Source organism: Schistocerca americana, chromosome 9, assembly GCF_021461395.2.
Source record: "Schistocerca americana isolate TAMUIC-IGC-003095 chromosome 9, iqSchAmer2.1, whole genome shotgun sequence".
Taxonomy (NCBI): Eukaryota; Metazoa; Arthropoda; class Insecta; order Orthoptera; family Acrididae; genus Schistocerca; species Schistocerca americana.
This window is the reverse complement of record NC_060127.1, coordinates 132,076,122-132,103,306: the sequence shown is the minus strand read 5'-3', so window position 1 is coordinate 132,103,306 and position 27,185 is coordinate 132,076,122. Positions and strand designations below refer to the sequence as shown.

The window sequence follows — 27,185 nt, the reverse complement described above, 5'->3', positions numbered from 1 at the left end:
AACAATGCCAGCCAAAACGTTGACAGAAAATCTTCGTTGGTTGCGTGATTCTCCATGAATATATCAGTGCTTCAGAGATTTAGTGCGACGGCATGTTGATGCATATATCTCTGCTAGCGGTGGAAATTTTTTACATTTCACGTAGAAAAGTGTTGCCCGTGAGTAATGTGATTATGAAGAGAAGTAGAAAATGAGCTCTGACACCAAAGTAAAGAATTTGCGGACCCAGGCCAGTTTAACATATTTTCTTCCTCTGCATGTGAGAAATTTTTCCTGTAAGTTTGGACACAGTTCTTTGTTACACCATTTATGGCACAGCCTTAGGTCCGGTTGAAAGGTGACAAATTGGTTGCGAGATGCTGAGACCAACGAATGTGAATACGAAACCTTGGACGTGGTGATGTGGTGATCCGTAGTGTAGCCCGAGGTCTAGGTTAGGTTAAAGTGTGATGTTATGGCTGCAAGTTGCCAAAGTGGTATCGAAGACTTTTATTTTTTGTTTTTCGTTCCCTCACTGGCGAATAAATTCTTCTAACGCCTTCTTCAAGTGAGTGCAGTACCAGATTTCGATGTTGGCAAATGTGCGGAGCTATCTAGAAATGGGTAGGTTAGTAGAAAGGAAACTCCATAAGGCAAGATAAAGGTTCGGATTGCAACTTGTAGAGTTATGTTAAAAGGCTGTTGGTTACAGCAGGTACTAGCAAGTTAAAAGATTAGCACAGGACATGAAGTGATGAAGAACAGTGTGTAGTATGGTGATTTAAAAAGATGCTTACAAGCAAAACATTCCCGTGTATCCTGAGTTGTCATTCCTACGACGATACGAGACGTTACCGTAAACCGGTGATTTGTGCCTGCTGCTACAAAGTACAACAATCTGTATACGCCTGCATTCCGGGGCCGGTGCGGGCGTTGCAGCGTCTGCACAGAAAACGACCGCGGCGCGCGTCGCATCGGCCGGGAGTGGCGCAGGTTTTATAAAGACATAAAAGACCCCGGCGGGGTTAAGTGCTGGCTTTAAACCTCGCGGGCCGGATGCGAGTAACTGGCCGGACTGGACAAGGTGGGTGATGAGGAGGAGAAGTTGAAGAAGGAGAGGGTAGAGGTGAGTGAGTGGACGAGGTGGGCTAATGGTCGCGAGCCAACAGGTGGAGGGCCGCAACGCGCCGCGCACTTAAAAGATCGTCACCGCCCATCGCTCATTCAGCGCGACTGGTCAAGCGGGCAGGGTCCGCTATTCAGGCTGGATTTTCTTCCGCACCCCGGGCTGGCTGGACACTGTACCACCTGAAGGAGGAAGGCCTTCAGCTCCACGCAGCCACCTGCCCACCTCTCCGCCAAGCCTCCGACTGGACCCCAAACATCTCTCCCCAGACGTAACGTCAACAACCTGTTCTTCGAGTCCCCCCCAGGCCATCTGCCAGTCCCGCGAGGATAGAAAAAGGTGGAGGTTGCTCCTGTTTACAACAGGTTCGCTGTAATTGACGTCAACTCGTCTAGTGACCGAAGCTATATCGGGCGGCTTCCCAAGGATGCGTAAAGGCTCTCTGGTGTTCTTAATCTATACGAGGTGAGCAAAAATTCGCGTAGTCGGAGACCAAGCGTTATTCCTTGCTTACCAATAGAACAAAAGTGCCTGCACCAAATCTTCAGCCCGTGCATATACAGTATTCAGTACAAATTGGACGTCAAGAAAAGGCTGTTTGGCATCACCGTACGACCACCATCTCTATTCCATACAAATAAATTCCAGAACGATTTAGAAAAGACATCTGTATAACGTGGGCAACTGACCCTAAATAACAAAAAGTGTGAGGTCGTACACATCAGTGCTAAAAGGAATCCGTTAATCTTTGGTTTGCCGGCCGGGGTGGCCGAGAGGTTCTAGGCGCTACAGTCTGGAACCGCGCGACCGCTACGGTCGCAGGTTCGAATTCTGCCTCAGACTCGGGTGTGTGTGATGTCCTTAGGTTAGTTAGGTTTAAGTAGTTCTAAGTTCTACGGGACTGATGACCTCAGAAGTTAAGTCCTATAGTGCGCAGAGCCATTTGAACTATTTTTTTTTAAACTTCGGTTTCACAATAAAACAGTCAAATCTAAAGGCCGTAAATTCAACTAAATACCTAGGTATTACAATTACGAACAACTTAAATTGCAAGAAACACATAGAAAATGTTGTGGGGGAGGCTAACCAAAGACTGCGTTTTATTGGCAGGACACATAGAAAATGTAACAGATCTTCAAAAGAGACTGCCCGCTCTACGCTTGTCCGTTCTCTTTTAGAATACTGCTGCGGGGTGTGGGATCCTTACAATATAGTACTGACGGAGTACATCGAAAAAGTTCAATGGAGGGCAGCGCGTTTTGTATTATCGCGAAATGGGGAGAGAGTGTCACTGAAATGATACAGGATTTGAAGCGGACATCATTAAACGAAAGGCGTTTTTCGTTGCGCCGGAATGCTCTGGTTCAGTCACAAGCTTTCTCCTCAGAACGCGAAAATATTTGTTGACGCCGGCCTACATACGGAGAAACGATCGTCATAGTAAATCTGAGCCCGCATGGAAAGATATAGGTGTTCATTATCACTGCGCGCTGTACGATAATAAAGAATTACTGTGTAGGTGGTTCAGCAAACTCTTTGCCAGGCACTTAAAGGTGATTTTCGGATTATCCATGCAGTTGCAGCTGACAAAACCGGCGTTGTCCCGGTATTCATTTTGCCAGGAACGAAAACACATAATTGACTCTGTTTGTAGTGAAGTATCGAAAAAAATTCGTGCGTGATGCACAGCGGTATATTTTTGTAGGTACATTCAACGGCATATATGGATGCTGTCCAGAAAATGTACTGCGAATGTGTTCAGTAGACAAGAAGCAATAAATTTTTAACATCATGCATAACGCTGCAGATTTTCACGCATCTCATTGTTTATGATGACATATTGGCTGAACTAAAAGGTAGGTTGTTCTTATCCCCACAGTGATTGCTGCCTAACACTAAACAGTAAGGGATATGCGTACCAGGTTTGGTTGAATCGGTCCAGTGGTTTAGGAGTAGATGTGGAACACACACACAAACATTTTTATAATATGTATGGATCGTGTAGCTTTTTAACCCGGTAAGTGCGAGGGGTAATGTTTTGCGCTAACGTACTCCAACTCGGGAGTTTGATTCCGGGCCTATATGTATTTTTTTCTAATTTTAGACTGTGTCATAAGTTATCTGATTTCGTTGTACAAAAATTAAAACAGGCCTTACACAAAATATGAGTAATTATTTTAATAACGTTGAAATAAGAGTGTGATCGTTGTTAGGGATCCATACCTCAATCGGAAAAAACCCATCGAGAAACAATTTGTTTTTCATCCGTCTGTCTGTCAAACCGTTAAGATCCCCCTTTTTTCTCAGGAACGAGTAGAGATATCAGGTTAAAATTTATGTCACATATTAAGGTCAGTGGTCCATTGGTGGTATCCATAGTTTAAGCCTCCAAGTCAACACAAAGATACAGACATATACGTAGCATATCTTGATACACACTCATCAAAACCGATAGATAAGCCATCTACATACGTGGTGGGTCTGCTGGTCAGGCTGAGCGAGCACGGTAACTCAACGTGTTCGAAAAAATCACTCTTTGTTGTAACCTAGCCATCACCTCCCAACAATGTGAGCAGTCGCCAGGAACAATACGGGGTCCGCATTGCATGTTAAACTGTAGGTCGCTTGCACTAGCTCGGCAGCACATTGACTGACAACAACGTTGCAAAATGCCCTGCCGCCAATGGCCATTTTCTGTTCTACATATGCGCGCGGAAAAATTTCGTTACGCAAATATTTGTGCTGTTGGTATGCAAGGAACCGTCCAAAGTCGCTGGAGACTGCAGTTTTGATTCACCCTGTATAAACGATTTTAAAGACAATCGGAGCAATCCTAATATTTCGCTTGCAGATGATGCCGTCTCTTACTGTTTAGTGGCAGTCGACCCTGTACGATAAAAAGTGTGAGGTCCTCCAACTGAGGTCTAAAAAAAATTCCGTTAACTTTCGGTTACACCATAGATTCACAAATTTAAAAGTTGTCGATTGGACTAAATACCTAGGGATTAAGTTCCTGGCCGCCACAGCAAATGTCCAACTAATCTGTCCCTCCTTACGTAAGCGTTTCCTGTGTACCTCTTTCCTCGCATAATTCCATCTACCGCGTAATTACACTTCTGTAATTCTTCAGCTTTCACGACGGTGAAAGCCATACAAGTAGTCGCGGAGTTATTTTGCTGAGTGGACAGAAGATGCGAAAGGACGATGGAAGCCCCGAGCTAACCTATGACTGTTGTCGCTCTGTGGGCGACAAATCCAAACAGTACCGCTTATAAACCCGAAACTCTGTTTATTAAACTAACTCGGGTGAAGTTTTAGAAGAGTGGAGTAAAGAGCAATAAACCTCATATGCAGAAAATTGAAAGTAAAATGCAAAGAACGCTAATACAGAAGAATAAAAACCGAGTTCATAAAAGCGGAAGAAAGAAATACCAAGGGTGAAGCTTTTCCGACTACACTCTCTAGTACCAACGAGGGTAAAGGCGGCCGATTCATAGATGTAAAGTGGAGGAATAAACAGTAGCCAGCAGTATGATACTTTGTCAATAGAAACGAAACGAATTTAGTGTTGGTGTAGTACGCTTAAGTGAGGAAAATGAAAAACAAATAAGACTTGACTGATGACAGCTATTGCAGAAGATGATCATCCAGACAAAAATGTTATCTTGCTGTTTTTACGAAAATCTGAGTTCGGCTACAATAAAGGCTAAACAGTGAATCTCATCAAAATGTGTCCCTTTCGCGACGAAAAGTCGGCCGGAAACTCGAACTTTATATTAACACAGCTCGCGAGAAATTGCTGATTCTTTTACTTTCCCCACAATCACGCCTTCTCCAGTTCTTATTATAACAACTCGTTACTCCATTTTTCTTCTAATCATCACTTTCACCATCATTTTGTTTGTCTCACATACTTCGTAACGTAAGTGTACATAAAGGAGGGTACCTTGCACACATTACAAAGAAACAGTATTCTCTCTATCCTTTCCTGCCACTCAGATGTCAGGTGTATGGTTAACAAAGGTTATACGCAGAGCATATCCTTCCGCTGAGGCTTACCTCTGAGTAATAAGCCACAAGACATCGCTGTTGAGTACTCCGTTTCATTTGCGACAGTGCTATGCAGTGATGGTTTTTGAAGCACCTGGTGTTCTACAGAATGAAATTTTCACTCTGCAGTGGAGTGTGCGCTGATTCCAAACTTTCTGACAGATTAAAACTGTGTGCCGGACCGAGACTCGCAATCGGGACTTTGACTTGCGCTGGTAAGTGCTCTACCATCTGAGCTATCCAAGCACGACTCACGACCTGTCCTCACAGCTTCAAGTTTGCCAGTACCTCGTCTCCTACCTTCCAAACTTCACAGAAGCTCTTCTGCTAAGTTTGCCATGTCTCCGCAATATCCTTTCTTCCTGGAGTGCTAGTTCTGCAAGTTTCGCAGGAGAGCGTAGGAGACGAGGTAGTGGCAGAAATGAAGCTGTGAGGACGGGTCGTGAGTCGTGCTTGGGTAGCTCAGTCGGTAGAACACTTGAGAGCGAAAGGCAAATGTCCCGATTTCGAGTTGTCGATTCGGCACACAGTTTTACTCTGCCACGAAGTTTCACCTGGTGTTATGCCTGTAATTCTAAAGGCCAGTAGATTAATTCCTGCGTGCATGTTCGAGGTAATTTGAAGGGATTTTGATATTGTTCGCAGTTACTGATGACTGATTTGCGAGGAAAGTTCGTGTACATAATTTATCGACGAGGCTTCTCGAGATAAACCGTCAGGCCGTGTTTATTTATTATTACCCTTGGAAAGCTGGGGCGGCCTAGTAGTAGTTATGCTATATATTTCATTTATTGTATCTTCTGTATACTTATGACTTTTTTTTATTGTATACCAGACCGACCACGCTCTGATTTTAAAATTGTGTTGCGTAGACAAATAGGCAGACCAAAATCCAAGTATGTACATTTTACGGGTTGTACTACCTAAATTCTCGACTATATAATCAATGGTTGTTTATGGTTTGTATTCTAATTGTATCTGATATATATTGCAGACAATTGAGAACGGCTACACAGGGGAATCAGTCAACAATATGAAATAAAAGCATTATTTAATCTCAACAGTAACAGCGCAAGAAACTAATATCATTTAAGTAATTACACAGGGTAGAAAATAGCTCTAACCACCATGGGACTTAACATCTGAGGTCATCAGCCCCCTAGACTTCGAACTACTTAAACCGAATTAACCTAAGGACATCACACACATCCGTGCCCGGGGCAGGATTCGAATCTGCGACTGTAGCAGCAGCGCGGTTCCGGACTGAAGCGCCTACAACCGCTCGGCCGCAGCGGCCACAGGGTAGACTAACAAGGACTGACCACAACAACAACAACAACAACAATATACATAGTTAGGAGACGCGGCCAGGGCGAAGTTCTCACTGATCGGGCAGTGTCCACACCGGACACAGCAGAGGTCCCGAAACTGAGCCGTGGGGAAGTGAGCGCTGCCAGACGGTCCGGGCTCCCCTCGCGGTTATCCGAGCGCAGAGCAGGGGTGGGGTCCCCGTCACGCAACCCCATCTTCTCAGATTAAATCCCGGAGCTGTCCGTCTGGTCAAGCAGGGGACACGGGGGTTGGGGGAGGAGAGAGCCGCATGCAAATTGGGTCAGTGAGGCAGACGGGCAGCTGGACGCGGACGCACAGTGGATGTCAGGGCGAGTGCCCTTAAGAGCCGGCGACGCGATTAGAATCGGTAATGGCCAGCTAATTCGTGACTCACCGCCTCTGCCAATCTGGTACAGCGCGAAGAGAGCCGATTCTCACGAGTGGTCGCGCCGGGAGATGAACTCCCGGCCCTCTCGGTGACAAATGCAGTTCGAGATTTCGATGTGCAGTGATTTGTAGACGTCATCAGCTTATGTTCTCAACGTGCATTATAGCAGTTAAGGAAATACGGAAGCTTCCGATCCCGCCCGTCTGCTCTGACTCATGACGTCACAAATATGGCGGAAACGACCATAAACCACGATTCCAATATGGCGCATATAAAGTCGTTACGTACACATTATGAGAACGGAAATACATCGAAAAACAAACACACACACGTTCCACAAAAAGCCTAAAGACACTAACTGGACAAGCGCGGGAAATAGGTTTTTTTTGGGTGAGGTCAAACTAAATATAAACAAATTTAGATACCCACCCCCATACAAAACCACGCAAAACGACGAAAAAAACCGACTTCACAAAACTCCCCAAATACCACTAAACACAATGTCATCTGGAATCGGATACTTCCCTTGACCTATACAACTTAACAGCAGCTCCCGATCCCATAAATTGCGATCGAACACTTCCCTTGACCTGTTATCCTTACAATATCTCCACATACAGCCGTCCATGGTCTGAGACCCCGGAACTTTAAGTAAGCCTTATTTCTTCAAGACATACTGAACACTTCATGACTTCATCCAAAAATCCGAATAGTTGAAGAAATTGTATTAGAGACAACGCACTGTCCCCCATCATAGCCGACAACCGAAAACTGTTGACGCTGTCAGTCATACCCATACCTACCAAAGACATAAAAAAAGCAATTTACCAAAATACACACACGACCCCACACTTGCAAACTAAACCAAAAACATCACCTAAGACACCACCAGAGAGCACTACCGATCGCATCAAAACGACACCTACAAACACGCCACTCTCACAAACTAAATTCCGCGCCGTCGTGACGTCACACACCACAACAGCCTTACGTCACGGGTCAAAGCCGACGGGTGGGATCGGACGCTTCGGTCAACCCGCAGTTAAAGCTTCATATCGGCTACGTAACGAAGTAATAGAAAAAATGGACAATAAACTCCGTCTCAACGGTTTCATTAAATCGGTGTACAGATAGGGGTCAGCAATTCTTCACCAGAGCTTTGGAAGCTACGGAACAATTTTAATTGCGATTTAACACAGTATAAAAGCATCTGCTTGGGAGTTATAGTGGTTCCTAAATTGAAATTTTCGAGACTGTGTTTGAACATAAACTCCTCCGTCTCAACGGGCCTAGGGAGCCCCAACGGTACCGACCGGCCACCGTGTCATCCTCCGCCCACAGGCAGTCACTGGGTGCAGATACTGGGGGGCGCGGGGCATGTGGTCAGCACCGCTCTCCCAGCCGTATGCGTTTACGAGATAGGAGCCGATACTTCTCGATCAAGTAGCTCCTCAGTTTGCCTCACAAAGGGTGAGTGCACTTCGCTTGCCAACAGCACTCGGCAGACCGGATGGTCACCCATCCAAGTGCTAGCCCAGCCCGACAGCGCTTAACCAGTGTTACCACTGCTGGCTTGGAACAGAAACAGAATTACAGGATGGTTTGTTTCATCTTCTACACTTTCTAGTCACATTAATATGACCACCTGGCAGAAGTCTGGATAGCCACTTTATGCAGGGCTGTCCGCTGAATGAGGTTGAATGAGGTTCTGGAAGATGTGGATCCGTGCTGACTCCAGTGCCGAGGTCGATTGTGACAGGTTTCTCCGTTGTGGATCCGTGGCGCGAGCAGCCCGATCGAGGTTGGTCCCACAGGTTCTCGATTGGATTTAAATCCGGGGAGCCTGGTGGGCAGGGGTGTACGGTGGACTCATCCTGGTCCTCTTCGAACCACACGTGTACACTACGAGCGTTGCAATGTCCTCCTGGGACATACCATTATAGAGATGGATATTTTGCCTTGCAGAAAGACGAAATCACCAAGAAATACCACGAAAACATTCTCCATCATAGCACTCCCTCCTCCGGCATGGACGCTTTCGACGATTGTTCTAGGGTCCACAAAAGTGATTCACCTGTAAAGGCCAACTGCCAGCACCCAGTGGACGTCCAGTTCTGGTATACAAACAACAGCCTTCGTTGACCATGAACAGCGACTGGCGTCGGTACAATAATCATGCGCCTGACAAGGTGGGGGATGGGGGGGGGGGGGCATGCAGCAATGTTCGCCGAATAATCGTCCAGGAGCGCTGTTGGCAGTCCCTTGGTTCATCTGGGCAGTCAGTTGCACGTCTACTCACCCACAGACGTCTGTGCAGCCGACGTTCACCCCTTCATCGATGGCCCGTTGTGTCTCGGCGCCGTTTTCGATAGCGCCATTTTGCCATGCTCAGTACACTTCAACCGCGGCAGCACGCGATCAGTTTACAAGCTCACCCGTTTCGGAAACGCTTCCACCCTTCACCCGAAGGCCAATGACCATGCTCTTCTGGACAGCAGATAAATCGCTCCGTTTCCAGATCACTACAACAATGCACTGTTGTCCGCATCCACCCAATACGCTTTATTTACCTTCCGCTGTTAGTGGTGCCAACTGCCGTCTGTGAGTGGCTATTGCACGTTGACGTCGAACATGGTGCTGGTTATGCTAATGTGTGTATTTAAACCGGGGACCTAGAAAAGATGGAGAGGCTTCGTCTGGGCCGTAGTCCTCTGTGGTTCACAATGCCACAACAGGCCACAGCAGTCCACCCACTCCACAGCCGCCCCACACCGAACCCAGGGTTATTATGCTGTTCTGCGTCCAGTGCCCCTCCAGGAACATCTCATTCCAGACGAGTGTAACCCCAACCCAAATGTTTTCGTGGTAGAGTAATTATGGTGCAAACGTACGTGGAGACAGTGTTTGTGCACCAGTCGCCGACGTAGAGTAATTGAGGCAGAATAAGGAGAACCAGCCCGCATTCGCTGAGATGGATAGAAAACCGCCTTAAAAACCATCCACAGACTGGCCGGCACACGGGAACTCGACACTAATCCACCAGGCGGATTCGTGCCAGGGACCGCCACGCCTTCCCGCTCGGGAAGCAGCGCGTTAGACCGCGCGGCTATCCGGGCGGGGTCGTTAATGTGGCTTGACAGTGTTGCAGAACGACGAATTTGGTTGGTTGCTTTCGTGCATGACATTATGACTTAGTAAATCCAACCTATTTACAGAACGAATTTTCATCTGCAGCACAGTTTGCACTGATATGAAACTTCTTGCCAGATCGGGTCTCGAACCTGAGACCTTTCGCCATTGCGGCAAAGCGCTCTACCGACTGAGTTATCCTAGAAGCAGTCACTATCCGCCCTCACAGCTCTTCTTGATCAGCCAGAAAGTTTCAAAACAACGCACGCTCCACTGGTGAGTGAAAATTAGTTCTGGAAATAATCACGTACGCTGTGGCTAAGCCGTTTCTCCCGCAATACCCTTTCTCCCAGGAAGGAAGAAGTTCTTGAGGAAATAAAGCTGTGGTGACGGGTTGTGAGCCGTGCTTTGATAGGTAGAGACTGACACCCGGTTGATAAAGATTCCAGGTTCGAGTCCTGATACGGCAGAGAGCGCTGGTCTGCCAGGATGTTTCTAATCCGACGTGTCACTAACACTGTTGAATCAGCTGCAGCTACTGTCATCGGCGAGGAATTCTTTGACCTGCATGTACCACTGTCCTCCCATGCCGCACCTCACGGACTTCCACAGCTGGAACACTTCCGGTGTAAGTTACCGTGTTCTCCTTCCCGAGTAGGACGATAGGCGCCATTGCTGCCCAGAGGTAGATTCTGGGAATTTCCAAAGTGAAGGGACGTGTGCGACCGAAAGCGCTGGAATAGCAGCCCAAAGGTCAGCTCATTTCTTGACCACTTAATGCGTAGCAGGAGCAGCGAAACAGACGGCGTAGAAAAAATTAAAAAAAGCACACACATGCGAGGCAGCGAAATGAGAACTGCTGTCCCAGCAATTAAGCCCGGCGAGTGTTCCAGACTGTTTCTTAAGAAATGCGAAAGGCAGAATGCGGTCCGGCATCTGGATAAGTGCGTGCGTCTGCGTGCGTGTCTGCTTTACACGTGTGATTATGTTTGAGGATAACCAAAACTTTCTGTGTCACTAACATTTTTCATAATTCTATAATTCCACTGTAGCACAAAGACGAACTGCGGCAATGCAACAACCTCTGTCATTGTTACCCTTCAAAACTTAATTTCGCGTAACACTCCACGAACAGAGATTTATTTTATACCTGAGGAGAAGTGTCATAGTCTGCCTCAATTCGACCGTGCTAACGAAAGTTTTGATTACTGGAGTCGCGCCGAATCTTGTAGCCGTTTCATCAGGAAGGAGAAATTAGCATCGCATTACTTCATTACTCATATTACTAATTTTACTTCTGGAATGCATGAACTGTGATTTTATTTTTTATACGAATGAACAGGATTCGAGGTAAGTGTTCATTTGCTCAAAAGGCTTTTCCTTTTGGACTTAATTATATAGTATAGCCGAGGATAAATTTCACGAGGAGAATTAGCTGGAAAGAGTGTAATAGCTGACGTCGTAGAAGATGATGGAGTGCCGAGCTGATGCAAGTGCTGTGAGGGAGGCCAGGAGACTCTTAAAGTAACCGATTAGTGGTCCACGTATCGAGCTGCTGTGCAATAGAGAAACCATGGTCGATTCCTGGTTCTGCGAGAAAAGTTTTTATTTAGTGGGAGCAATGGAAGGTGGTGCTTTCAGCCTCGCAAGAACAATCATGCTATTTGAAGAAAATACAGCAACTGGTTCCGATTTCGAAAGCTGACATTGACAGTCGGAAGGTCTCTACTAGTGATCCACAAGATAGAAATCACACAATCTCTGTGGCCCTTCCTTGGGTTACACACGGCAGGTACTGTGACATTCCTTTAGGTCCCGTACTGTAGGTATTGGGGCATTCCCCTAGTTCCTCTTATTCTTCTTCTTCTTCTTCTTTCTACGAGTTTTCGACAGCATGCGGAGTCTCTCGCATCCAAGTTTCCCTCTCCTTCTGTCCTGCCAGTCCTCTTCTTGCATGACTCTGTCCTACAGTGCACGCCGGTGTAACCGGTCTGCCACGCGGAGTGGCCGTGCGGTTTCAGGCGTCATGTCACGAACTGCGCGGCCCCTCCCGCCGGAGGTTCGAGTCCTCCCTCGGGCATGGGTGTGTGTGTGTTTTGCTCTTAGTACAAGTTAGTTTAAGTAGTGTGTCAGTCTAGGGATCGATGACCTCAGCAGTTTGGTCCCTTAGAATTCACACACATTTGAACTTCTTTTGTGTGTAACCGGGGTCTTCCTCTTTTTCGTTCGTGGAGGTCTCCAGTACCATACGTTAGAAGGTCATCTTTCCTCTGACGTTCTTCTATGAAGTCGATATTCTTTGCATCTCCCATCTGTACGCGTAATGGTTCATTTCTTATTTATTTCTTGTTACTTTACAGCATCGTTTCCAGAACTCCAGTGCCTTTAATTTCTTTTCATTGACACTAGAGACTTCCCATAGTCCATACCCATACTGAGCATTGTTCTCAACTATATTTTCGTAGGTCCCCCTTTTCAAATTTTCAATCGTAGTTTTATCGCGCGTATTGGAGTGTAACTGCGTAATTTTCCTCTCCTATTCTGTGCTTTATTTCCTCGTTGCTTCTACCGTATGTTATATGAACGTCCCTATTTATTACAGATCCAGCATTCATAACAAGATCCCTTCCTATACCTTTGACAACCAAGTATTGAGTTCTTGTAAAGTTAATTTTCATGGCTCACTGCCCATATTCTTCTTTATGCTTTGGTAACATGTAAGACACTTCCTCTTTTTTCAAGAACAAACCGCTTAGTCCATTCAAAAAGTCTTGGTTGTTGTACTTGTCAGCAACTGGAGTGAAAAAGATTTTACATTCCCTTCCGTCTCGCACCACGGCCAACGGCCTGTCCGCAGTGGTAACACCGATTCCCGTCATGTCACCTAAGTTACGCGCTTTCGGGCTTGGCTGGCACTTGGATGGGTGATTGCCCGGGCTACCGAGCGCTGTTGTTAAGCGGGGTGGCTATGGCTCAAATGGCTCTGAGCACTATGCGACTTATCTTCTGAGGTCATCAGTCGCCTAGAACTTAGAACTAATTAAACCTAACTAACCTAAGGACATCACACACAACCATGCCCGAGGCAGGATTCGAACCTGCGACCGTAGCGGTCGCTCGGCTCCAGACTGTAGCGCCTAGAACCGCACGGCCACTCCGGCCGGCAAGAGGGGTGCACTCAGCCCTTGTGAGTCCAATTGACGAACTACTTGACTGAGAATTAGCAGCTCTGGTCACGAATACTGGCAACGGCCGTGAGAGCGGTGTGCTGACCACATGCCACTCCATATCCCCAGCTTGTGACTCCTCACTTGAGGATGACACGGCCGTCGGTACTGTTGGATCTTCTGGACCCTATTCGGACAGAGAGTTACGTCTCTGTCCATGGATACTGGGACCTTTTCTCCAGGTGCTGGAACCTTCCCATATGTGTTGCACAGCAGAGATTGGGACTTTGTATGTTATGTACAGTAGTAGGTTTGACACAGTATATACCGGGACCCTTCCTGAGCTTCAGCACAGTATATACTGCGACACTCCCTCAGGTTCAACACAGTAGGTCGTGAAAGAGACAGTAGTAGGTTTGACACAGTACATACTGCGACCTTCCCTGAGCTTCGGCACAGTGGATACTGCGACACTCCCTCAGGTTCAGCACAGTACGTCGTGAAAGAGACAGTAGTAGGTTGGACACAGTATATACTGGGACTTTCCCTGAGCTTTGGCACAGTGTATACTGCGACACTCCCTCAGGTTCAGCACAGTAGATCTTGAAAGAGACAGTAGTAGGTTTGACACAGTATATACTGGGACCTTCCCTGAGCTTCAGCACAGTGTATGCTGTGACACTCCCTCAGGTTCAGCACAGTAGGTCGTGAAAGAGACAGTAGTAGGTTTGACACAGTATATACTGGGACCTTCCCTGAGCTTCAGCACAGTGTATACTGCGACACTCCCTCAGGTTCAGCACAGTAGGTCGTGAAAGAGACAGTAGTAGGTCTGACACAGCATATACTGGGACCTTCCCTGAGCTTCGGCACAGTGTATACTATGACACTCCCTCAGGTTCAGCACAGTACGTCGTAAAAGAGACAGCCTGGAACAGGAGACCTACCTGAGTTGGTGGTGTTGGACTCGGCGTCGGCGACGTCGGTCTTGCAGCGCTTGACGCCGGAGGCGGCGTCCTCGGGCGAGGAGGCGGCGTCCTCGAGCTTGACGAGCCCGCGCGGCGGCTTCGCGTCAGCCAGCGATTCCTCGTCGTCGCTGTCGGCGCCGCGACGCTTGGGCGTCGAGCTGGGCGGCGGCGGCGACAGCATCGGCAGCAGCGGCAGCGGAGAGGCCTCGCCGCCCCCGGGGGCGGACGGGGAGGCGGCGGGAGGCGGGCGCGCCTTCCGCGTCGTGATGGGCGCCGAAATGCTGGGCCGGCGAGAGCTCACCACCCCACCTGCGGAGACCGGGGCGTCTTCTCTACAACGTGCCACACGCCACGACCGGGCCGAGGTGCGCTAAGCGTTTCGACACAGTACTGTCTTTCCAGAATGATTTCTCACCCTGAATCTAAGTGTGCGCCGATTTGAATCTCGGTGACAGATTAAATGTGTCGGATTGGGACTCGAACTTGGGACCTGTATCTTGAAAGTGCTCCACCGACTGTGCAGTCGGAGCACGACACACGAGCCGTCTTCACAGCTCTACTTTCGCCAGTTCCCTTCTCCTGCCTACGAAACATCACAGGCGTTCTCCTATATATCTTGCGGAACTAGCACCCTTGGAGGAAAGGATACTGCAGGGAAATGTCTTAGCCACAATCTAGAGGATAATTTCCAGGATAGTCCAGTAAGGTCTACAGGAGAACTTTGCGTATTTTCGATGGTGCATGACGGGGTACCGGGCGAAGGGAAGCTTTGATGACGGGCTGTGAGTCGTTCTTGGTTAGCTCAGTCTGTAGAGCTCTTGCCTGCGAAAGATAAAGGTCCCAGGTTCGAGTTACAGTGAGGCACACAGTTCAGTCTGCCGGGAAGTTTCAACACTGCGTTGCAGTACCACTGTAGGGACATATCTCTCGGTTTGTAGTTTTGGCCTGAATTGCATCCGTAATGTTCCGTGTAGTTCTAGTGTAAGTAGGCTGTTTAGGTTCTTTATGTTGGTAACGCCACGAAGAGCTCTGTATGAAAAACACTGACTGTACTGTGTGCAGTCTGTGGCTGGTTTGCATTGTTGGAATTTGCTATTGTAGTGTTGGGCAGTTGGCCGTTAACAGCGCGTAGCGTTGCGCAGTTGGAGGTGAGCCGCCAGCAGTGGTGGATGTGGGGAGAGAGATGGCGGAGTTTTGAGAGCGGATGATCTGGACGTGTGTCCATCAGAGACAGTAAATTTGTAAGGCTGGATGTCATGAACTGATATATATATTATGACTTTTGAACAGTATTAAGGTAAAAACATTATTTGTTCTCTATCAAAATCTTTCATTTGCTAACTATGCCTATCAGTAGTTAGTGCCTTCAGTAGTTAGAATCTTTTATTCAGCTGGCAGTATTCGCGCACACTGTATTGCAGTAGTTTGAGTAACGAAGATTTTTGTGAGGTAAGTGATTCGTGAAAGGTATAGGTTATTGTTAATCAGGGCCATTCTTTTGTAGGGATTTTTAAAAGTCAGATTGCGTTGCGCTAAAAATATTGTGTGTCAGTTTAAGCACAGTCATTTATAATTTTTCTAAGGGGACGTTTCACTGGTAACAGGTGATTGTGGCAAAGCCCAGTAGAGGAGAATGCTGTCCTAATGTAAGTCTGTTTTATCATAACTTCATGCACACAATTTTAATAGCAAATTGCTATCTTTTTATCATTTAAGTAACTTTTACATATGGTTTTAAGTTATGTCTTCCTTGCTGCAATTTTTGTTGTAGTAGGTACTGGGAAACGATGAAGCTTGCACAGGATAGATTAGCATGGAGAGCTGCATCAATCCAGTCTCAGGACTGAAGACCGCAACAACAACAACAACAACTTTTTTTAATGCAAAATGTGCTTGATTATGGTTCCGTAATTGAATTATTCATTCACATATAAGGGCGTAACATGAACCTTTTCTTTCCCTTTCCATGTTTCCCTATCCCTTTTCCCCTTCCTCTTACCCCCTTCATTCCTTCAAATTCTAACACCACGTACTTCTCGCTTCTTGTCTCCCAAGAGCCGCTTCTGCCGTATCGATACCACGCACCAGTCCTCCGTCCTCAACACTACCACATTTCTACCCTCCTCAGTGGGCAACCTTTGCCCTTCAGCAACAGACTACCTATCTCAGCGCACGTCCTTGCAGTTTTAGTCTGATGAAATGCTTATTTTGAGGATTAGTGACTATTTATATCTTTGTTTATAAGTTTTAAAAATTGTTTCATCTTTTTAATAATATTGTTTTAACGAAACACGAAGAAATATCTCACCATTACGTTTCTGTTTTGTAATTTCAGTTAGTCGTACATGTCGTCTGGCAGAAGAGGTGATTGAATAGACGGCCCACATGGGTCTAGGGGGGATGAAATAACAATAAACAAAAAACAACGTTTAATATAAGCACTTATATTTTAGTACATAATTTTTCCATAGTTTTTGTTTTAAATGTTAGATTATGCATAAAAAATGTACAGACATTTTCATAATCATAGGGTATGGCAGTCAGTGACGTGCATAAATTTTAATTCTTTTCGCGTCCTTCTTCAAATATTTAAGATAAATTATTTAAAACTTCCAAAATTTTTTGTAAGATTAATTATTTGCAATCTTGGCTCCGCTTTTCAAGTTTCAGTTTTAAACGATTTTTTACGGCAAACGTTAGTAGATACAGAGAGGATGAAATCCTTTCACTTTTGCCTCTCCCTCGTCACCTCTCCTGCCCCATTCCCCCTTTTTCCATAGCCTTCTCGCGCCTAACCACAATACGACAGCAAAGGATGATATTTTAAATTTAGTCCTCTTTTAGCGTGTGACAATACGATGTACATTGAAATATTTTAGGTCATTACAAAGTTCCAGGTGCGCACCTGTATTTGTTATACATTTTACAAGGGTTTCTGGTGGATTACTCAGATGCTTTCAGAGACCGATAAAGTGAATACCTTGTTTATGTATTTGTGCAATCGTGTCGTAATACATTATTAAACAGGCGCTCTGTCTTCAAATAAGTGCAAATAGGAGCCTTGAACTGAAAGATTACATCGGAAAATACGTTGAATATTTGTGTGATTTGGAGGGTAGTATGTCTACAAAGAAGCACACCGTTTTGAAAAGGAATAAGTCTGGTACGTCCTTTTATTTGAAATGGAAACTACGTCTTAAGCATATTCTGAAATGGGATTGTGTGTGGAAAAAGTCCACACAATCTTTGGCCTCCAGACGCAAAACCTCCCACCCAGCCATTGTATGAGGGCTCGCACTGCGTAGGTGTAGACCCTTAACTAGGCCTGTTGGTGATTGGCGGAGGGTGCTTTAGACACAGTCGCAGGTGCTAAGCGACACTCACCGGTGCTGCCGCCGTCGCTGTCGTAGTCGTCCTTGGCGGCGGCGCCGCTGTTGTTGTTGTTGTTGTTGCAGGGCGTGCCGGGGGCGGTGGTGGAGGCGGCGGAGGCGGCGGGGGCGGCGGCGCAGGAGAGCACCTTGTGCTGGATGAAGCGCACGATGTCGGCGAGCGCGAACGCCTTGGCGCAGCCGCCGCATGTCAGCGTGTCCTGTCCGGGCGGCGACTCGGCGTCTGCTGTACGGGAGAAACAGCGCAAGCGCCGTCTGAATAGGGGCAGTCCGTGCCGGGAGTCGGTGGCGCAGCATTACGACAGTAAAATCGTTAATGGCTAGACCATTTGAGAGTGACAGTCATAGAAAAAAATTAATTTTATTGGCAAGCTTTCTGGCCTGGCTTCCTCTGCAAAATTATTTATTTATACTCAGAAATGGCTCTAAGCACTATGGGACTTAATATCGGAGGTCATCAGTCCCCTAGAACTTAGAAATACTTAAACCTAAGTAACCCAAGGACATCACACACATCCATGTCCGAGGCAGGATTCGAACCTGCGACCGTAGCGGTCGCGTGGTTCCAGACTGAAGCGCCTAGAACCGCTCGTCCACACCAGCTGGCTTATTTGTACTACAGACTGCTACGGTCTCATTGTTTATCCAGTTTCTTACAGAATGCAATGTTCTGATGATAGCAGAGGTAAAATACAGGGAGCATGAATTTGTCTACCGCGTACTGGAAACTGACGGTAGTTGAGAGGGATGAGAGAGAAGCAGTGTTTGAGAAGGGAGTGAGACAGCGTTTCTGGTGTTATTCACTCTATATACTCAGCAAGCAGTAAAGGAAGCCAAAGAAAAATTTGGTGAAGGTGTTACGTCCTGGGAAAAGAAATAAAATCTTTCAGAATATATGCTTGAAGCTCTGTAGTTAAGCTGGCTCGCACAAAAAGTCACACTTCAGGTGAAGAATAAGTGCACTGACCACAAAGAATGCATGAAGCGTTCCGGAATCCTAAGTGACTTTAGGCCACACCTTAAAAAAAAAAAAAAAAAGAGATTAGTTGAATAGAATGGACAGTGTCTTGAAAGGAGGCTATACGACGAACATCAACAAAAGCGAAACAAAGGAGGTAATTAGCATCAGGAAACGAGTCACTGAAAGCAATGGATGAGGTTTGCTATTTGTGCAATAGAATAACTGACTATGGCCGAAGAAGAAAGCTTCTAAAATGCAGAACAACAATGATAAGGTAAGCGTTTTTGAAGAAGAGGAATTTGTTAACATCGAGTATAGATTTAAGTCTTAGGACGTCTTCTCTGAAAGTATTTCTTTGGAGGTAGCCATATATGGAAGTGAAACGTGGATGGAAGCGAATTGTGGACGATAAACATTTCAGAACAGAATAGAAGCTTTTGAAACGTGGTGCTAGAGAAGAATGCTGAAGATCAGAAAGTACATCATGCAACTAACGAGGAAGCAATCAAGAGAAGTGGGGAGGAAAAAAATTAGTGGCAGAAGAGGGCGTCTATTCGTATTCTGAGACATTAAGGGATCAACTTCCTTGTACTGGAGCGTATTGTGGGCTGGTTTGGGGGGGGGGGGGGGGGGGAGGGGGAGAGGGCTGGTAAAAATTGTAGAGGGAGAGCAACAACGAAATACAGTAAACAGGCTCTAAAGGACAGTTATTCGGAGAGGTAGAGGATTGTACAAGATAGAACAACATAGATGGCTGCACCACAACAACAACATCCATTTTAGACTGAAATGCAGCGAAAAGTATTTCAGCACTTAACAAAACCTTAAAAATATGCTGAATCACGAAATTACCCTCAAGGGACAGGCGTGCGCGACGGCCCCGTATCGTATTCGCCTGGAGGGTTGCCGACGGGCGCCGGTGTGCTGGCAGGCCTGAATGTGTTTTTAGATGGTTTTCCGCATCCGACTTGGTGAACACCGAGCTGGTTTCCACGTCTCACCTCAGTTACACGATTCGCAAACGTTTAGGAAACGTTCTCACACTTTCGCATGGATAACGCTAGACACGGACATATTGAGGTACACGAATTCTGCCCTAGAGGCGTAAGGATTGGGGACAGAAGGGAGGCATGGGTGTGTGTGTTTGTCCTTAGGATAATTTAGGTTAAGTAGTGTGTAAGCTTAGGGACTGATGACCTTAGCAGTTAAGTCCCATAAGACTTCACACACATTTGAACATTTTTTGAACAGAAGGGAGGGCATCCTAAATGATCCATCACTGAAGTGGATGTAGGACTACGGCTGGCCATTAGCTTATATAAATAAGGAATATCAACAGCCGTTTTTTTTATAAAATGTATTATTCACCCGACCAGTTTCGGCACTACATTACGGGCCTAAAGATTACACTAACGTAGTGTCGAAACTGGTAGCGTAATTAATACATTTTATGAAAAGTAAGGCTCCGGGTATTCCTTATTTCAACAAAGAACGGCATCGGATCACCCTTTGCCACTACCACTGGCAAATCCGCAATAACTTGCTGACGCCGTGAAGATTTCGGATATGGCCACGAAAAACAAGAAGGTGAAGCACGAAATTTTCGCTGAATTCCACTTCAGAATTACTGACATATGAAATTCTAATACTTGTCTTTATAAGCAATTTTAACTGTCAAAGGTGATTATGATGTTTTGTAATTTAAAAGAAACTCAATACCAGTAGACATTCATATTGCGCTATAAAGTTATAAATACGAAACTAAATTGCATAAAACGTTAAAAACGAAAAAGTGGTGTCAAAATAGATTGGAACTCACCATGCGTTTGAGGCTACCACGAGAAAACATTCTGGAGCTAACCTTTATAAACCCTTAAATAGCACGACACGGTCTCCAGTACACGCTGTTCGTGTTGGGTGTTTAGTAAGTAGAGTACAGTGACAACTCTCCTTGCCAGAAGGCACTGTTCGCAGCCCGTACTAGTATGCTGCAAACGCGTCGCACGGTCATCCCGTGGGGGACAGAGCCGCCGTTTCCCGGAAATCTCTAAAGCCGTCCCCCTCCAGCACGACAGCTTATTCGACCAATGGCGAGCTAGAGGCGGCAGGTGGAGAGTGACCACTGGCCAGTGTGCACAGGCGGACACAGGCCCTCCCCCGATTGCCTCACACATGGACACGCGCGGACTGCGGGGTGGCCACCCCCATCAACAGGTGGCCGGGCGCTGACCACTGGCCGAGGCGGCGGGGGTGGGTCCAGGGCGGCGCGCATGCGCACTCGCTCTCTACCGCTTCCAGGGTCGTTGGCTGTCCCTTTGTCCATCTTGCAGTCGTAATTCCTCTCGCTTTCGATTTCTGGAGTGCTTGGTTTGTAGATTGTTCACACGTGGGTACACGCAACGAAGTGTAGTATTTCGTTGGGTTACAACGCTGAAGAAATTCGCGCACCTAAATGTAACTTTCACGGCGGTGTCCTTGTGTAAGATGAGCATATCGGGGTTGAAAGTCGAGCTTTCAAAGATGAGCACAGTCTTCTTCGTCAGTCATATCGGGTTAGACTCTAGTTTTCGAAGATTAACATCGTCTTCTTCGCCAGGATACGACACTCTGTCGGAACTTAGGGGGACGCAGCTTCTACTTCCAGCTTCTACTGGCAGTCATGTTATCTGGAGGGTGTCATTCGCGTACGTAAATGCAGGAAATGGCGTGTGCGGCAGTATGCCCCCTTCCCCCTCCGATATGTCACGGTCTGGACACCGAGAAGATTTAACAGAACTGATAACTTTTTCCCAGAAATAAAATGAAATAGTTCCAAGAGCACAGTTCCGACTAAGTTACGACTTCTCCTTCCTCATCAGGTGAATGTCAGAACTGGAAATTCCGTCCCAAGGATTACCGATTCGGATCCCTTCTGCTGCATACCGATCCTGTTGGGATATTGGCCTAAAAATGACAAAGTCCTAAAACAGCCCGCCTATCTTAACGAGATGGGAATAAAAGACTATAAAGATCACAACAGTCACGATCTTCTTTCGTGGAGTTTACAGTTTACTTGTTTCGACTGACGAATCCTCATACCTTGTTACGAAAGTTGTCAAATAGGTATCTACAGTCCATTTCAGTCACTTAAAATCAATAAACGACTACAGTGCTAGATTATTTGATAAACTACTTTCGGAATAAAGTATTATAAAATTATTTACAAACTCCCAATGCCTGAGACCATAGGTCCCTTATACCTACATACTCGGAACGCGTGCTTGAACAACCTCCAAAAGTTTCTCCGGCTCTGTGTGTGTGTGTTTGTGTGTGTGTGTGTGTTATATAATTCATGACGCTAAATATTTTGTTACAAGGGACCTGTGGTCAGCGTGGGGGCGTTACAGAGTAATAACGTAATTGTGATTTTTTCGGTTTGTTACCGCTGTCACCCTTGTCTCTGTGAAAGTAGCTTCAACATTGAATAAGACTATAGTATCTGATAAGCAAAACATCAACTCACAACAAAACAATACCCAGCGAAACACGTACACTTTTGTAACAGTGTCTTCAGTCCGTTCTGTCAGTGTATAGAGCAGCACGTCAAAAATGCAGGTACTGTTCACATTAGATACTATCATGATCACGACAGTGTACAGCGAAGCACTGACTGTCTACACGCCCAAGAATTCCAGGAGTTTGTCGTACACTTCCGTGGCTGTAATAATCCTAGCGACCAGGTCTGTACGAGAATCGAGCGGAGTCGCATAAACTAGGTCCTTCACGAGCCCCAGAAAAAGCAGTCCATTAATGTAACGCGCCGTCGCCCTATGCACTGTTGTCAAACAAATTAATTACAAAGAGTTCCAAATCCACCACTTTCTGCTGACGATGGTACCGAGTCGTGCTTGAAACCGCCAACATGTTGCCCTTTTAGGAAAGCGAGTTTTAGCTGTTGTTACGAACTATGATTTAGACAGAAATGAGAAAGCTTGGTCTGATGAGCGGAGTAGGCCAAATAAAACAAACAAACGATCTGTGGCTGTACGTTCGCGTATCGACCGCGACAGGAGTGCACCGACTACCTCTCTTCCCTCGTATCATTCGCGAGTCAGGGGAGGGAACGTACCGATGTGTTAAGTACCCTCTACCACACATCTTTACGATGGCTTGTGCAACACAACCAACAGAAGCCAGGAAGTCTTCAGCCAGCTCTGAAATCAGTCAGATGACCAACGACTCTGGTAAGAGCCCGAGATTTCTGGAGAAGAAGACGTTGCCGCCGGTGAAGTTTGCGGCCAGAGAGTAAAGATATTCCCATCCTACGGGCAGGCGGATTGCGAATTGTTACTGGAGGGAAACGTATCGAAATGTGCGGCGTATCTTTTGTAGACAAAAGGAACCTCTGCGGCAGAACTTGAGAACAGCAAAAGAGCCGTCCGAGAGAACAGCTGGAAGGAAAGTGAGGCACGGAAAATGGAGACAACCCGGGGGATGATGTGGGTGGGGGTAAGTAAGAAAGAAAGGGGGAAGAAGTTGGCGACACAAAAGGGTCTCCCTGCAAACAGGCTCTTGTCAGATCTGCCCGCAGTAAGATGACCTCAAAGTTCTGACGTCACGCTTTAAAAGCAGCTTCCTTCCTTCCTCCGTCCCGCTCCGCCACCCCCGCATCCCCCTACCCGCCGGGTTGTCCACCCCCGGCGGCCTTTTAACACGGCGCTGGCGCGGCTGGCGTCTTGACCAACCCCCGGCATAACGGCACAAAGTTTCGCCGGGTCACTTAAGAGGGTTTCTTCCACCACACCCCCGCCGCCCGTTCTCCGCCACCACCCCCTTGAAAACGCGCCCCCTCGGCCGGGAAAACTGTTTGCTCGCGCTCTGTTGGTTTTACGAAACCTCCGCCCACCCCCGCTGCTGCCAGTGCGTGTGCACCGTTCAGCACACGCCTAGTCGGACACAAGGAGTTGGTTGCCGCAGCGGCGCGGATCAACGGTACTGCGACAGAAAGAAAAGGAAAGAAGAAAGAGTTTTGGAAAACAGAGACAGGGTGTGTATACGTGGTGCTACACACATTCCGGTCTTAATGTGACAAACTTTACCGGTAACAGTAGTTAAACACTCAGACTGGGTGCTGTAAAAAGTATGACATTCGAGTACAGCATTATCACAGTAGCTAGTACTGGCCACAGATAGGACAAAAGTTCCGATGATGATATGTTCGGAAACGAACTCCTGTTGAGATATGGCCCATACTGTCCATTAATTCCCACCGGTCTGTTATGTACGGGTGAACACTGTATGCAGCGCTGTATGTGGATACCACCCGCACTCTGACATATCATTCAGCCCTCCTTCGCAGTGAATCACACTCACTCCTTCAAGTACACTTGACTCTACACCGACTACGTCACATGCGTCAATGACCCGCTCCTGTAACGTCTGCTCATTGTCACTGTGTTGGACATACACCGTATTTTACTACGATGACTTGCGTTTCACTCAAGTCAGATGATTTTTTGACTTTGTAACACACCAAATAGCCTGAGATAGAAATCTAGAGAGTGAGAAAACAGTTTATATACACCCAAATGGCAGAAATATCTTTTCGCTAAGCCTTTATGCCCCCTAGCCATATACTTAAAGGATTCAAATTCTGTCATTGTGGAAGTAATGCTACCGCACCTCCTCGATCAAGCCATTCTCCATGAAACGCTGCGGTGAGCTAAATCTGCACGACCCATGGAGGGTGGTACCCCGTCGCGTAAAAACCGCAGTCCTTGTTTTTCTGCATGGGTATTGTTCTCCCATAGCGCTAAATATTCATTGCACGGCACCTGTAAATGTGACCGGTAAAATGTATAGCCCCAAGAGTATGCCACAACTCCCACCCATAAAATGATACTGAAGCGATGCCGGTGCCTCACCGACATGATTTGTCGAGGTTTTGCATCTGCACACACGTGAATATTGTGGTAAATTTACTATGCCATCTCTTGTGATTGCTCCTAAATGATGGTCACAAGTAAAACAGCCTATATCTCAACAGGTGTTTGCTGAGGTACAATTATGGGACCTTTCGTTCTAGTTTTGAACGACACTACTTCCTCTGAGAATATGTGGCACGCTTTTCTTTTGAAAAAAGTGTTTTTTTTAAGTTTGGCGATTGTTAAGATATATGGTGATATTGTGGATTATATAATTTAATCTCTCTTTTCTTTTATCTGTGCTATGGGAATATTTAAAAGAAAGGTGCGAGCTGACTGTCTAAACGATAATTGTAATATTGGTGAAATTTTCGATGAAAAAGGAAAGGAGCTACAGTGTTCAGGACTTGAGACATCAAGACAGGCGCGCATAAAGGTGGTAGCAGGCTGTTTCGCTCAAAATCTTGACAGGTTAGGACGTGTTCAAGTGGACAAACACAAACTCGTCGCTTCTGCAGATCTCTGCCTTTTGAGTTGTATGTTTACACAGTGCGTATGAGGGGCTCCTTGCTGCTGCCGATGGGCAGCCGACCCACTTGTGTGTGTGTGTGTGTGTGTGTGTGTGTGTGTGTGTGTGTGAGGAAGGGGTTCGGCAGCTGAGGCCGCCCCTCCCCTCCCACGCACAGACGCACACATACACCTCCCCTCTTCCGCACTCGCTATACACACCCTCGCACCCCCGCAGTTAAGTGGGCGGTTTCACGCCCGTCGCAGGGGTCGCCGTTTTGGGGTGTTTGTGGCGCTTTCCGCAGTTCACAAACTACCCTCGGACTCACACCTCCCCCTCACCTCCGCCCCCAGCCGCTCGGCCACTCGCCGAACTTGGTCGTCAGTCTGCCCTTCTTCCATGATTGTAGGTCACTCGAACGGGAAGATCAAAGCCAAGAATCAGGTAGACAGTCCCATCTGCCTCTCGTGTCTGATACATCTGTTATATCCACCGGTCCGGATTTATCCCGCCACACTTATATTTAGCCACGTTGCTCTGTAATCGGTTAAGAAAGGCAGTCGTTCTATACAGTGCATAAACATCCATGTATGTTTTGCTTCAGTCACTTTCTGTTTCCAATAGTTGTTTGACTCGACATGTTTCGCCACGGCATTCCCATCCTCAGCCGTTCTATAGTTACAAGTACAGAGATTTATCGGCCAATCTCAACAATATTTGAAATTCTGTGTACACGCACGTTTGTCGGTTTATATCAGTAGCCTGTTTTTATTACTTAATAAGTTCTCGTAATTTGGCAGTGCTTTGTTTGTTTACCCCATTCCCCTACAAAGTCCATATTTTATCAGTAAAAAATATTCTAAAAGCAATTTCGCATAAATATTTATTCATTTTCAACAACCGATTTCAGCAGACTATGCTGTCATCTGAGATCTTCAAAAATACTTGTTACAAAACGTGTTCACTGTGAGTTGGAATATCGTGCCAAGTTGTCATATTAGTAGATAAAATGTATCACTTTATCCACTAATACGACTACAGGTTCCAACTCACAATCAACACGTTTTGCAACAAACATTTCTGAAGACCTGAAGATCACAGCAAATTTTTGTGGATACCAGTTGTTGAAAATAAAGAAATAGTTATGCGATATTTGCTTTAGAAAGTTTTTTATCAACTTGAACAGACCGCTCCTTCTCAAGTCTCAGATCAGAAAGTTCAGTCTTATTTTCTCTTTTCCACCCCTTTTTTCCTCCTCTGCATTAGTATTTTTCTCTCACAGTTGAGTGCATGGAACAAGTCTATTTACAAACAAGATACACACACACACACACACACACACACACAGCGTGTACGTTTGACATTTCCGCTACTACTTGCTGTTTTCAGTGCAGTACCGATACAATGGGTAAGAAATCAAAGGAAACGTGATTACGTAACGAGACACCGCAGAGCACGAATTCCTTACAATAAAAATACTTACGTAGAAGCAGACACTATAGGCAGTGCTGCATGATTCTAATACGTCCTTCAGCCCTTCGTCACACTGAATCACGCACTCTTTCAAATACACCCGGCTCCATTCACATTGCGTCACATGCATTGGTCACAAGTTCCCATAATGTCTGCACGAAGTAGGGGTTGGGCATATAGCAATATCTTTAAAAGTCATCTTGGCGAACATGACGCTATTTAAACATGAACATGATGTGAAGTAACAATGCTACAAAATTTTTTGTAATGTGCTATATGAAGCTTTCGATTTATGACGTCAGTGTAGTTAATATAGCCAATTCTTGATTATTAAAAAGTAATCTGAGTGTTACTTTCAAAATCCCGTCCTCTAGCTGTGAAAGACGTACTATTACCTCCGTTAAGTACAGTACATTTTTTTTATGGCTCTGATGAACGTCTCTATGTGGTGAAACTACGAGGCATGTTTCTTTGCTTAAGTGCAGTTCTGAAATAAAAATAAAACAAGTAGATTTTTGTTAGCTATTTTTTGCGTGTCTACTTTTCTAGATCATTCCCACGAATATTCGGCATGTTTACGTTTGTTTGTATTAGAAATGCCTTCTCTGCTTGAGAATCCCGCTGAGATCTTAGTGCTAAAGCCGTGAATGCGACTGAAATTCGTAGCCAGATAAGTGAAGTGTGTGGAGAACATTACGAGCGATTGAATGATACGGAAGGGCCTGAGAGCTTGTGAAGATAGTCGTACGAATGTGCACGATGAGGAACGAACTAGAAGACCATCAGTTATTGCTGACGACTTGGCGCTGAAA

General features: G+C 46.2%; 1 protein-coding gene across 1 annotated transcript in view; it reads right to left on the bottom strand.

The window, feature by feature from the left end:
* Positions 1 to 20,812, bottom strand: part of LOC124550738 (WAS/WASL-interacting protein family member 3-like) — a 33,934-nt gene extending 13,122 nt beyond the window's left edge. The window contains exons 1-3 of the mRNA XM_047125458.1: positions 20,674 to 20,812; positions 17,524 to 17,754; positions 14,119 to 14,448 (exon numbers count right to left, since the gene is read on the bottom strand). Of these exons, the coding sequence (XP_046981414.1) occupies positions 14,119 to 14,448; positions 17,524 to 17,754; positions 20,674 to 20,812 (700 nt within the window). The remainder of the gene's footprint in view (positions 1 to 14,118; positions 14,449 to 17,523; positions 17,755 to 20,673) is intronic.
* Between the last annotated feature and the right edge of the window lie 6,373 nt (positions 20,813 to 27,185).